Source organism: Urocampus carinirostris, chromosome 7, assembly GCF_059441175.1.
Source record: "Urocampus carinirostris isolate Australia breed hairy pipefish chromosome 7, RoL_Ucar_1.0, whole genome shotgun sequence".
NCBI classification, from domain to species: domain Eukaryota; kingdom Metazoa; phylum Chordata; class Actinopteri; order Syngnathiformes; family Syngnathidae; genus Urocampus; species Urocampus carinirostris.
In genome coordinates this window covers 9,139,057-9,153,623 of record NC_142355.1, presented here as the reverse complement: position 1 = coordinate 9,153,623, position 14,567 = coordinate 9,139,057, and the positions used below count along the sequence as shown (strand labels likewise).

The window sequence follows — 14,567 nt, the reverse complement described above, 5'->3', positions numbered from 1 at the left end:
CCAGTTAAAGTAACCCTACCCAACCCTGGTGCCCGTTATGTTCAATACTTTTTGTCACGTAAAATAGACAGAATTGCTTCTTTTCCACAGATTATTCCGACTTGCTCAGTTTTGGGTACTGCAATGTGGCTTGTCCTATCAGAGAGAGTTTCACGCTGATAAATCATAGCACCAGTAACCAGGTGGTTAGGTTCGAATGGCCTGCTGAAGATTCCAACCTCTCCTTTTCACCACAGGTACACATAATAATGGAATTATGTAAGGGAATTGCGGTACAAGTGGGTCAAAAACATGAAACAATGCAGAGATAGGCAATTGGGGCCTTTTCCTTGAACCAAGAACAATCCAAATCAACAAAGAGAACAGACACTCAAGTTCATTTACGCATGTGGGAGAGTGTCGATCTGCACCTACACTCTTAATTATACTCTTAATATTGCTTTTGTTGTTACTTTGATGCTTTATTTTGTGCAGTCAACGTGCTTCAAAATATTTGTAGCGTTTTTGTGTTTGGAAGGAAAAAGTCTTATAATTTCTGCGTGCCTTTTGCAGTTACTTTGGATTACCAAAAGGGGACATTGAAGGTCCTCTATGTACAGGGTTTGTGCAAGTGCTTGAAATCCTTGAAAATGCTTGCATTTTAATGTTGTGTTTTCAAAAACTGAAAAGTGCTTGAATTCAGTGCTTTTAAAGGAAATTGTTGCCATGTTTCTCAATCAGTCTGCTTAAAAATGACGCCGACACCTCTCTCGAGTGGCTTCTCTTTTCCGTTGCATTTTTTTCTTCCCTCGTGATTAACGGTTGCTGCCATTAATTTGTATGGTATATCTCTATGAATTATCATCGCCCCCTACTGGCTGTGTCCAAAAGTACAGTGCACTTACGTATCAATTATGGGCATTTATTATGGGCCATGCAAAAAAAGTTATGGTAGTGTTTCCCAGTGGTAAATTGTAACAACAAAGTCAGTTAGTTATTTGTTCCTTTGTGTCTTTGTTTCCTTATCCTCACTGTAAATGTGGAACTGGAGTCGTCCAATTTCGTTGTCACAGCATATCCCATGTTGTAACGATGACAATGAAGGCATATTCTATTCTATTCTATTCTATTCTATTCTATTCTAATAGGAAGAACTGCCTGCGTCATTTTTACCCAACACCTATGTAGAAAGGGATTTGACTCAAATAACAAACGTTTTTACGATGTACTCACTATCTAAAAATCACGATTTAGAAATCATATATATATAAATCGCAGATATTATTGTGGCTTGGCAAAATACGTGATTCACATTTTATTCTCTCAGCTCGGTGGCCATGGGGGTAGGGCGCCCGTTCCGAGACTGGGAGGTTGCTGGTTCAAGCCTCGGCCGAGTCATACCTAAGACTTACAACATTGGTACTCATTGCCTCCCTGCTTGGCGCTCGGTATTAGGGGTTGACATTGAGGGGTTTGGTCACCCAATGACTTCCAACACATCAGTTGGGTTGAGCGAAGGGGCTGGGAACCCCCTCCTCTGTATGAATTTCCCAGAAAGAGTCAGGAATGTGTTCTTGATGTTGTGATTTTTAGACTTTTGTTTTGAATAAACCTAATGGTGTTGTTTTTAATTGATGTGTGTGTCTTTTAAACCATCTTAGTAATTCACTGTCAAATCAAGGAACAGCAAAACACAGTAATAAATATAATCCTAGCTCCTTCCCAATGATGAGACTGATCGTTAAATACAGGTTTTGTACACTTTCTCATGTCCAAATTCAAGCACTTTTTATGGACTTTCAAAGCCAGTACCAATAAAATAATAATATATATATATATATATATATATATATATATATATATGACGTGGCCGTTCATATATATATAAATTATTTATATATATATAAATGTATAAATTTTCATATTTCTCATCTTGTTCGTACGCCCAAGGAGCAAGATGCCGTCATACTATGCATTGTTGACTTAATTGGACATTGACCAGTTTTGATCCTTTGTGTTTGAGGGCGTTTTGCGATATCCAATGTATAATTTGTATTTCTGTTGCATTTGATGCATTCAGGTGGGACACTTGCATGCGGGCTGTTCCAAGGAAGTGACAGTCATATTCTGCGCAAAAGCACGAGTGACCTTAACAAGACAGCTCATTACCTGCAAGATTTGTCAGGTGACATTTCAGCAGCCGTTAGATCAAGTTCCTGACTGGGATGACCAAAAGAAGATAACGCAGACTACATGTACACAGCCGCAGCAAACTGGAAAGAATAAGGCATGTGTATTGCTTGCAAATTTTTTTAGTTGTGTTGACCAATGTTTAGAACTGCATGTTTGTTTGCACACAGAAACAACATTCTGAGCCGGCCTGCTCTGTGGTAAAAGGCTCAGATTGGGACTTGCATTTACGTGTCAGTGCAGTTTGTGATTTTGTGAAGTTCAGCTGCAACACAACATCCTTCCGCTTCAAAGACACATTGGCTTACCAAAGCAGCACTTATCAGTAAGTTGCACCGCTACCTCTTTAACCACGACAAGTTGGAGCAGATAAAACTGTGTTGACAATGACAAAAAAATGTCAGCCTCTAAAGCAGTATTGGTAGTTGCCAGTGTGTTTTTTGAACAAAAAAAAACCTTTTGTGTGCAGAGTGCAGATAGTGAATGAGGGCACTGTAAAGCTGGAATTTTCCTGGCAAGTCGTGATTGATTCTAGCAACTGTTCAACCAGCCAAAACCAAGAAGGTAAACAATTATTAAAAACTTTTCATGCATTACTGCATTTAGCATTGGTAAGCGTGCTAACTTCTGGTCAACTATGCTCACACTGACAAGACTGTCATGTCGTGGACATTTGCTGCATTATTTTTTATAATACCGTAAATTCCGGACTATAGAGCGCACCTGATTATAAGCCGCACCCACCACATTTTAAGAGGATAACCGCTTTTGTGCTTACACAAGGCGCACCTGTATATAAGCCGCATGCGCCCACATTAAAACATGTAACACAATCACAAATTTAACCCAAAGCCGACATTGAATCCCACGAATGTAACTGAATATAAAGTACACAGTCCAAAAACCACAGCTGGCAAAATGAACGGAAAATGATACTGGTACTTAAGGTTTGATGCAGACCCGCAGAGTCCGGGTCCCGTTGAAAATAATCCAAGGGAAAAAAAATGTATATTTCCAAAGGTAAGGGTGGGAAAAATATATATCCACTATTGTCCGCTGCGTCCACAAACACATCTCACCTTTACTCCACTTCCCATCAGCCCCCGTTGTTTTCGCCCCTTCTTTTTGATTCGCCCGTGGAAAACATATCAGAATAAGTCTCTAAAATAAATACATTACAAAAGTATACAGTTGCAAATACATATTATACATGGTTACACTTATTTACAAAGCTTTAATAATAATATCATAACTTTCATCCCAAACCGTGCCTGTGAAAAGTAGCAAAACGCTACTAGGAACACGCTCGCAACAAAGTAAATGGGTCTGTTAAAAACAATATGCGGTGCTTGTAGAAATCACGGTAAATCGTCCTCATCTTCCTCCTTATAATTGACGTCTTCAAAGTCGTCTTCCCCAGTATGGGAAAGAGACTTTGTCATATAGACGTCGTCCCACGCTCCCTTATTCCAAAACACATTAGCAACACACTCGCAAAGTAAAGTATACGTGCAGTAGCTCTGTTTCCTTCTTTATCGGACTGCTCGATTCCTATTGGCTTGAAAGCTGCGCCATGTGCCTTTCTTATTGCAATTTACATGGTGAGGATATGTCTACGCTAATTCAAATTGTGCACAAGCTAAGAAATTGCAGTCTTCCTCGGCGCATATATTCCACCGGTCGAAATCTTACCTTTTGTACTCGAGCGCTGCTGGCGGCTGTTAGAAAAATTACATAAATTGGCCGCATCACTGAATAAGCCGCAGGGTTGAACGAAAAAAGTGATATGCCAGTCAGTTATTTATCATTTTACTGTATGTTATACCTTTTAAGTGTGTTAAGTGCTGAATAATCGTTTGAAATTATTATTATTAGTTTTATTGTTTTTGGGGTAGTATATTTTGGTGTTTCTGTATCTTTGCCTAGCAATGCAAATTTTCAAGTGCGGCCCTAATTTTTCATTTTGCTGCATCTGTAATAGCAAATAGGCTGAAAGGTGTGAATAAATACTTCTTTTGACTTACGTTTTGGCCTCTTCAAAGGGACTTTTTAAAATTTGCATAGCTTTTATGTGATGCCCCTCAGCAAACATCACAAGAAATAAGTGCACTGTGAAAAGAACTCCATTGCGCATAGTAGATCCGCCTACTACTCTGGACTCATCCCCTCCAAAGAAGGCATCACCAAATCACTTTTCTCTTTATTCGACAAAATCCTCTAGTCTGGTTGTCATCCTCGATAGTCCACTTACCTTCAACTCTCATATAAATAACATCACATGACCAGCTTACTTCCACCTGCACTCCATCAGCCGTCTTCGCCCCTCCCCAGATCCACACACCACAACCATACTTGTCCAAAAGCTTGTCACCTCACGCCTTGATTGCTGCAATTCCCTCCTCTACGGATTACCTAAAAAGTCCCTCCATAAACTTCAGCTGGCCCATAACTCTGATACACGCATCATCATGAAAACCACCTCTCATCATCACCCACGCCCTTCAACAACTCCACTGGCTCCCAATAAACCATAGAATCAACTACAAAACCCTTCCACACCGACGTGGCCGTTCATAACCTTGCTCCTCCTTACCTCTCCGATCCCTTTACATTGCCACGCCATCCCTCACCCTCAGATCATCCTCCTCCCTCCATCTGACTACACCTACTGCCTGTCTCAGCTCCATTGGGAGCAGAGCTTTCAGCCGCTCTCCCCCCTAGCTCTGGAACTCATTGGCGCCAGACCTCTGGAATTCAGCCACCCTGTCCACCTCAAAATCCGGAATCAAAACCCACCTCTTTAGACTTGCCTTTTATGATCATCTGCCTCTCATACCGCCCTTTTTCAACCCTACTGTGTTTTTATTTGCTAGTTATTTCTTGCTTGTTTTATTCTTGCTATATTGTTGTTTGGTATTCTGTGTAAAGCGATCTTCGGTGTCCTGAATGGCGCTTAGAAGTAGACTTTGTTATTAATAATATTGTGATTGTTGTGATTATTATTTAAAAGGCATTCAAGTGTTCTATATGTAATATATTTTAAAGCCAAATGTCTTAGCTATTGCATCAGATTTCCTTTTTCTGAGTAGGTTGCCGTTCTGACAGTTTCAATATAGATTGATAGATAAATAGATGGATACTTCCCTCTAGGGAAATTTACATTTCCAGTAGTATCCTCATGTTAAAATTAAAATAAGAGATATAGAATACAAAAATACACAATATAACATGTATCTAATGTGTTATCTTCAAAACTTTGCAGGTAGCGTTTCATCAAGGGCCATAAGTGAAGACCAACCTAGCAGCAATCTGACCAGTGAGATGTCTATATTGATTGGCTCTCAAAATATCAATTGTTTTAGCGTGGAGCCAAGTATTGGAGCAATTTTGCCTGGAGCTTGTCAAAATGTCAGCGTTCACTTTTCACCTTTGGAAGCAGGCCAATTCGAAGGGAAATTGCACTGCAGGTAAATGTGACATGCAGGTAAAACGTGTGTAAGGACACTAATCACCAAGTCCCACATAACCTGAATACTTAATGGCGGTAAATCACTGTTTCTCAACCAGTGTGTCATAACACACTAGTTTGTTGTTGGACGATTTGGTGTACCCTAAAAAAGTGGTCATTTACAGTTGAAAAAGCACGCTATAAAGATTTTCCTACTAAACCTTGGAAAAGTATTGCCCCCTCTCCCGAATCTCTTTGACATATGTCTACATTGTATATCAGGCTTCACACTTATAGATCTCATCTCATCTCATTAGCTGCACCGCTTATCCTCAGTAGGGTCGCGAGGGTGCTGGAGCCCATCCCAGCAATCATCGGGCAGTGGGCAGGGGACACCCTGAACTGGTTGCCAGCCTATCGCAGGGCACACTTATAGATAAGGAACTCAAAATATTTTTTTAAGAATCATGTGAGTCACGATCACGAAAAGAAACGACATGTGTGCTAACAAACAAAAAAATTGAAAGGAAGGCGTTGCAAAGGTATTGGGCCACCTTTGAATTAATACTTAGTCTAACCTCCTTTTGCTGCAATCATAGCCACGAGTCTTTTGGGTATGTTTCATTTCATCTTGAAACTGAAAGATGTTTCCACTTATCCTTACAAGACAGCTCAGGTTCCTTAATGTTTAATGATGCTTGTACAGCATTTGTCAGATTTTTCTACAAATACTGTATTTTCACGCCCATAAGCCGCACAGAGTTATTCATCAACTTATACCATGCACCGGCTCATTGGGCGACAGTGCCAAGCGACCACCTTACATTCATACAGACAAGCAAAGAAGTGTGCGTATCCCAAAAAAATCAGCGGGAGTATTGACTACCACGTAAAACAACATGGAGTTTGTTTTTCAGCTTCCTCAAACTTGCGAAACGTCGATTTATTAATCTTCAGTTCTCAGGTGGCTGCTTGGTTCCTATGTTCCTAAGGGGTGGGGGGTCGGGGTCGGATTTGATCAATAATTTGGGGGACAACTCTTTTCAGCCTCCGGTGCACAATAACTTTCAAATCGCTAAGGCGTTAGCATCCATGAGCACTTTAGCCAACAATGTGCATTGTGTGTGACGTCACTTGTCCTGTTCCGCACAAGCGGGATATGATGATATATTAGACGAGAGATGCCTAAAAGTCACACAAGATGCATAGAAGTCACATTTTGATGGGTACTACGATGATTAGTATATAAAATATGTGTGATTAGTATTATTAGTGATATCTGACCTATGTAATATGTGTATCCTTCATATTGTGTTGTATTTAGACACAAAAGAGGAGCTATCTATAGAACGTAATTAATAGGGAAGATGACGAGGTAGGGAAAATAAGCGTCCGCTTTATACTATCCCTTTTCGAACATGTTATGTTAACATTATTTTGTTATTGAGTCATTGTTTTTGTCCAGTTTTTATTTTAATGTTCGAAATTAATTATTCATTCATTTTCATTCATTAGTTTTGTTGGAAATGTAAACAATCTGACAAAAACATAGGAAATTGTAAGTCTTGACATCACATTTTCGGGAGCAAGCACCCAACCCAAAGGCCACCGTGGTGGGCTCAGTCCACTGCTCTGCATGGTAGACAGGCCGCACTGTGCGATAATGTGCTCCCTACATTCGAAATACAATCCGAGACTTTGATGTGCGCCCCTATTGGCGTAAACGTACGGGACTCTATAGCAGGGATCTCAAACTCGCGGCCCGTGGGACAATAGTTTTATCCTAAATACGAATATTTAATGTTAATATAGCCCCTGCAAGATTGATATGTATACCTCTGTGCCGATTAGTTAGGCAGAGCTCAAAATTGGGAAACAATTCACTGACAAATGCAGCCACAATTACTTAGTGTGTGCAGGTAAGAAAATATATACATTAGCAAAATTGATATGAATGACACGTGTGCGGGCTGTCCGGTGCCTAAATAAAATCTTCTCTTGCAACAAACAAAGCCATATTTCAAATTGTTGCAGACCCCTTCTCTTTTGATGTGCAAGATGCCCCTCCTGTGCTTTAAATGGAGCTTATTGACTTGCAGTGAAACTCTGCTCTCAAAGCCAGATTCAGGAAGGTGGGTGGAGAAGCAGACAAGCTTGGATACTTTTTGAGAGGGTTGACACAGCTTCCCCGAACTTTTCCGAGTGTTCAAGGAGACCATGTTGTTTTTTTTGGGAGCACATACTTGTGTGGAAAGCTCTTCTCCATCTTGAACTTCAATAAGCCCAAGTACAGGTCCAGACTTACTGATGAGCACCTTCAAGCCCTACTGAGGGTCTCAACTACTTCTTCCCTCAAGACATTATGTGGCTTTGCTTTGTAAGAAGCGCTGTCAGGTTTCTAGCAGAAAGAAGTAGGCAAGAGAAGCCTTGTTCAGAACAGTTCAGGTTCAATGTTCAGAACATTTTAGGTTAAATAACTATTATACATACAACGGAATGAAAATAATTATTTCTCTAATCAGTCAGTTAATATGTAGTTTCTTTAGTCTTCTGTATCTGCTATTTGACCATGTTCTTGTTTTATTTAATTTGTGTTAAAAATAAAGCTATTTGAGAATATTGGAATGTTTTTTCAACAATTTTCTTGTAGAAATACTGCTGCGGCTTAGCCTCACCCAGGCTCTACCTCCAGCGGCCCCCAGGTCAATTAAGTATGAGACCCCTGCTCTATAGAATTGGGGTCTGGACTTTACTTGGCCATTCCAACACCTTTGTATTTCTAGTTTTAAACAATTTCATTGTAGATTTCTCTCTATGTTTACGGCCGTTGTCCTGTTGGAAGGTAAACCTGTGCCTAATTATTATTGGTCTCTTCCACACTTCAAAAGATGTTCTGCCAAAGATGCCTTGTATTTGGCTCCATCCATCTTCTCTTTAACTCTAACAATCTTTTCAGTGCCTGCTGAAGAAAAGCAACCCTAAAACATGATGTTGCCACCACAATGTTTGACAGTAGAGATGGTATTTTCAGAGCGATGTGTAGTGTTACTCTTGTGCCGAACGTAAAGTAACAAGTTGAATTTTGGTCTTGTGACCAGAGCACCTCGTTCCACATGTTATTTGTGTCTCCAATGCGGCTTCTTGCAAATGCAAAATGGGCCTTTCATGGTATTCTTTCAGGAAGGGCTTTCTTCTTGCCACTCTCGCAAATTTATGCAGAGTATAACTAAAGGTTCTGTTATGCACAGATTGTCCCACCTCAGCTGTGTATGCCTGCAGGTCATCCAATGAGATGACAGGCCTTTTGTTTGTTTCAATGAGTTAGTTTTCTCCTTGTTTAGGACAAAAGTTTAGAGCAACAGACAGGTCTTGGTAGGTTTGGAGTGTGTTTGTGCGCTCTCCATTTTAATATTATTGCTCACAGAGTGCCCTGGGAGATGTGTAAATGTCATTTAGGTCGGCATTGGATAAGTCAGAAATTATCAGGCAACTTTTGGGGTCAGTTGGCTGAGCTGTGAGAACAGAAGCCCAACTCTTTTGCAATGCCTACCTTTCATTTTCTTTTTTTGTTGTAAATATAATACAGAATGTTGGCATAATTTGGTTCCAGTTCACGATTGTGTCTCTCATGTTGATTCTTAATTTTTTTTTCAGTTTTACAGCTATACAATTTAAGCAATGTGACAATAAGTTTTCAGGGGGACAATACACTACTGTAGGATCTTTCAAACAAGTACAGCTAGCTTGTTGAATATTACAGCATGGCGTCAAGACGACAATTAGGTGTGTTTTTTTTACTATCAGGCTGAAAACTGTAAAGTCATATTTGGCCGTTATCAGTTTCGCTAACTCTCAGCCCGATTTTTATGGTGGATCTCTATAAAATAGTATTGTTTGTATTTGTCTGAATTTCTGATACAAGCATGGAATAAAATTGAATCCATGGTAATGTCTATTCTTTGTCTCAAATGTTTTTTGCTCATTTTTCATTTTACAGTATCCCTAATTTACGTGCTGGTGCTCAGGGGCCTACTATTTCGTTTTCTGGGCGCAGCATATTGCCCCATTGCCACTTTGACCTTGAAGACTCGGACTACATTACTGGGAGTCGACGCAATCCAGAGTTTAGGACTTACTTGGAACCGAACATCCGAGTGGTAGAATGCAAAACACTTGGCCTCTTCACCCCAGCAAAAAAGTTAATGAAATACTGTTTGGGGAAAAATCTATTCCAAGTTGCTCACTCTGTACTCTCAAAACATGAAAATAACCCAAATATTTTGTGCTGACTGTCTTTCTGCAGATCTTTTAGTGTTTTGAACCCGACCTTTGAACCTTACTCATTTAAATGGAAGTGTGAAGATACTGGTAACAGTCCATTTACTTGCCTCACCCCATCTGGCACAATACTGCCTGGAGAGAAGTGCGAGGTGAGTAGAAGAGCCTTCAACATTATACTTGGGCTATTGTGCTGTTTAGCATTATTTACTTCAGTTGTGTTTCCAATGAACTACATTTAATTATTGTCTTCAAACAGTATGTACAATTCTGAGGCACATCAACTATAACAAATGCAAAGAAATATCCATCTACTCACCTAGAGTGCCATGAAAGAGTATTTTCACCCATTCCTGATTTCTTTTTTTTTTTTTGCAAACTCACAAACGTTTCAGGTAATCAAACCAATTTTAATATCACTCATAGAATAGAATAGAATAGAATAGAATAGAATAGAATAGAATAGAATAGAATAGAATAGAATAGAATAGACCTTTATTGTCATTGTTAAAACATGGGTTGAATATATTGGGGCGGCAGTAGCTCAGGAGGTAGAGGGATCGTTTTAGGATTAAGGGATCCTAGTTCGAATCCCGGCTTGTCCGTGTTACATGTCGAAGTGTCCTTGGGTAAGACACTGAACCCCTAATACCCCCAATTTGCAGGTTAGCGTCTTACATGGCTGCAATACAAGGCCGCTATTGGGAAATGTGAAGCACACTTTAAAGCGCTTTGGGAAGTCATTGACTTGAAAAGCGCTATATAAATGCAGATCCTTTCATTTCATTGTGACTACGAAATTGGACGTGGCACTCCAGTTCCACATTTTACAGTGAGGATAAAGAAAACAAAGAGATAAAGGAAAAACTATGTCATAGACAAACAAAGGAAATATAAAATGCATCTTTGACGGTGATAACAGAAATCAAACGTTTATAAATAATAAGCAATGCATTTTTCACAACGCTGTGGAGGAATTTTGGCCCACTCTTCTTTGCACAATTGTTTAAAATCTGCCATATTAGGGGAACACACCATGATCGAAGAATTTCCAGAAAACCTTTATTGAGCCTAGAAAAGGTCACAAAAAGCTGTACCGCTCCAGCAAATCAATCTAAGAGCGGTTATCTAGTGGCAAACCTTCCCAACTAAGATTACTCCAAGTGTGACAATGGCTCATCCAGTAGGTTACAAAAGAACCTCGAAAAACATCCGATGAACTGCAGGCCTCGCCAGCCTCAATCAAGGTCAGTGCTCATGACTCAGCTGTAAGAAATTACATGCATGGAAGAGTTCCCAAGCAAAATCCACTGCTGTAACAAAATAACCCAATTGCCAAAAAGCATCCTGATCATTCTCAAGACTTTTGGAGACACGTTATGTGGACTGATGAGTCAGAAATTGAACTTTTTGGAAGATATGCAGCCCGTTACATTTGCCGTAAACATGGCACAGCATTTCACAAAGGTACTATGATGCCGACAGTAAAGTGTGGTGTGGGTAGTGTGATGGTCTGGGGCTACTTTACTGCTTAGGACTACCGTAAATTCCGGACTATAGAGCGCACCTGATTATAAGCCGCACCCACTACATTTCGGGAGGAAATCCGATTTTGTACATACGCAAGCCGCACCTGTATATTAACCGCATGCGCCCACATTGGAAAAAACGCAATAAAAACACGAAATTAACCCTTACCCGATAAAGTCCAAAGAACACAGCCGGCAAAATGAACGGAAAATGATACCGGTACTTAAGATTTAATGCAGACCTGCAGAGTCCAGGTGCCCGTTGAAAGTAATCCAAGGAAAAAAGTGTATATTTCCAAAGGTAAGGGTAGGAAAAATATATATCCACTATTGTCGGCCGCGTCCACAAACACGTCTCACCTTTACTCCACTTCCCGTCAGCCCGCGTTTGCCCCGCCAATTCTTTCTCATTTGTTCTTACAAAACATATCAGAATAAGTTTCTAAAATAAATACATTACAAAAATATACAGTTGCAAATACATATTATACATGGTTACACATATTTACAAAGAAAGACGGTACACCGAGAGAGTTTTCAAAGCTTTAATAATAATATTATAACTTTCATCCCAAACCGTGCCTGTGAAGGGTAGCAAAACGCTACTAGGAACACGCTCGCAACAGAGTAAACAGCTCTGTCAAAAAAACATACCGTACTTGTAGTAAGCATGGCAAACCGTCCTCATCTTGCTCCTTATAACTGACGTCACCAATGTCGTCTTCCTTCAATATGGGAAAGAGACTTTGTCATATGGACGTGGTCCCACTCTCCTTTACTAAAAACACGCGAGCATCACGCTCGCAAAGTAAGTCCTGTATCGGACTGCTCGGCTGCGTTTAGCTTGCTCGACTGCGTTTAGCTTGAAAGATGCGTCATGTGCCTTTCCTCTTGCAATTTGCATGACGAGGATATGTCTACGCTAATTTAATTTGTGCACAAGCTAAGAAGTTGCATTTTAAATCTTACCTTTTGTACTCGAGCGCCGCTGGCGGCCATTAGAAAAATTACATGAATTGGCTGCATCACCGAATAAGCCGCAGGGTTGAAAGTTTGGGGAAAAAGTAGCGGCTTATAGTCCGGAATTTACGGTACTTGCTGTGCTTGACAGAATAATGAATTCTGGTGTTTACCAGAAGATCCTGAAGGAGAACAGCTGGCCATCAGTTTGTGACCTCAATCTCCTCCGCTCTTGGATCATTCAACAGGACAATGATACGAAACACACCTTAAAGTCCACCTCTGAATGGCTCAAAAAACACAAAATGAAGAGCCTGGAGTGACCAAGTCAAAGTCTGAATCTAAATCCAATTTAGATGCGTAGGTGAAACCTTAAACAGGCAGTAGAAAATCCTCAGCATAGAAGATTTGAAACAATTTTGCAAAGGAGATTGGACCAAAATTCCTCCACAGCGTTGAAAAGACTCATTATCAATAATGGTAAACATTTGATTTCTGTTATCGCTATTAGGTTCAGGGGGCAGTTACCTTTTCACGCAGGGCCGGATAGGTTTTGATTTTTTTGTGCCTTAATAAAAGGAATCAGCATTTCAAAACTGGATTTTGTAATTCCTTGGTTTGTCTCTTTGTGATATTAAAATTGGTTTGATGATCTTAAACCCTTGTGAGTGATAAATATGCAAAAATACAAAAATCTGGAAGGGGGCAACCTACCTACCTAGTTTTTATTGGCTCCTGGTTTGATTTTTGTTCTTTTTAGAACAGCCCAGATTGAAAAAAAATGTGTTCTTATTATAGTGTCTTGAATAGAAATAATTAATTTTCGGTAGTGGGTAATCGTAAATCAACATTCAGTTATTATTTCTTCCCCCAGTAAATGATTATTTTTTTAAAATAAGCTAAAATTGTCATTTCAAAGATTTCCAGTTAAAGTTGAAACATCACCTTAAACAATATAAAAATAAAAAATGCCAAAATATTAACCCGTATTTGACGCTTCACGGATCCTTTAACCCCCCTGGTTGAAAAGGCACCACGTCTGTGGTGTGTCCTGGGCAAGTACAGCCTGGCGACGCCCATCGCTCTCCAGGCCATTTTTTGGGGGAGGGGTATGGATTGGTTTTCCCACATGAATTGTATAGTACTGGTTCCCACAGTTATTAGTAGCAAGAAAAATCTTCTGATCTGACTGAGATACAGCACCTTCATCATCTGGTTGTGGTTGATTTTCAGTGTAAATTATCTACCTCTGAAAAAAATACTACAGCAATAATAGAGGTACACTTCTGATCTCTCTAAGCCAGCATAAATACTCAAAGCTTTTTCCAAATCTCAATTTGCTTTCACTTATTTGGAGGAACATGGATAATTTCCTGCGGCAAACCAGACAGTATCTCGTGGCAGACACTGGTTGAAAAACAGTGATCGCCTTTTGTGCTTTCTTTCTCTTAAAACCCATGACCCTTTTCTTAGACTTTTCCTGTCCTTCAACGTTTACCTCACCTTCATTTTTTTTAACATGTGTATTTTTAACAGATGTGCTTTAAATACGTGGCAGACCAGGTGAATGATGTGGAGTCGTTCTGGAGTTTTGTGATTGAGTGTCTGTCCCTTTCAATGCCCTTCCTTTGTGTGGGCTCCATGAGAGAACCTCTCATCTACTATGACAAATCGCACATTGACTTTGGTGAACAACTTATTGGTACGTAACAACTTCTTACGAAACAAGTGAAAGTCCATTATCTGGACATGTTTTCTGTCGTTCCATGCTTGGCATCAAATGATAAATACCGTAAATTCCGGACTATAAGTCGCTACTTTTTTCCCAAACTTTCAACCCTGCGGCTTATTCAGTTATGCGGCCAATTTATGTAATTTTTCAAACAGTACTGTAGATACTTGGGACCGATATGTCAAGATTATCAATTGCTTAAATTGAATGTTTTTACCATTGAGTTCACAGTTGGTGGGGAATTATGCATTGTCTAATCTTACTTTTCTTATATTCTGCCGTTAACCAATACGGTCAAAATTAAACGAAAAATTGTATGTCTTTGCCGATCAATTGACTGCACATGGTATGATAAAATACAAGACAGCCCAGGCACCAATATTGCAAATCAAAATAGCTGATAGACAGAATAGGTACTTGTAATTTACTTTATGTTCTACCTTTGTGTTTC

General features: G+C 39.8%; 1 protein-coding gene across 1 annotated transcript in view; it reads left to right on the top strand.

Moving 5' to 3' along the window:
- Window positions 1-14,567, top strand: part of hydin (HYDIN axonemal central pair apparatus protein) — a 125,134-nt gene that overhangs the window by 82,470 nt on the left and 28,097 nt on the right. Inside the window, exons 68-75 of the mRNA XM_088339667.1 lie at window positions 91-236; window positions 2,060-2,266; window positions 2,340-2,494; window positions 2,639-2,733; window positions 5,432-5,636; window positions 9,615-9,815; window positions 9,921-10,047; window positions 13,921-14,086. Of these exons, the coding sequence (XP_088195793.1) occupies window positions 91-236; window positions 2,060-2,266; window positions 2,340-2,494; window positions 2,639-2,733; window positions 5,432-5,636; window positions 9,615-9,815; window positions 9,921-10,047; window positions 13,921-14,086 (1,302 nt within the window). The remainder of the gene's footprint in view (window positions 1-90; window positions 237-2,059; window positions 2,267-2,339; window positions 2,495-2,638; window positions 2,734-5,431; window positions 5,637-9,614; window positions 9,816-9,920; window positions 10,048-13,920; window positions 14,087-14,567) is intronic.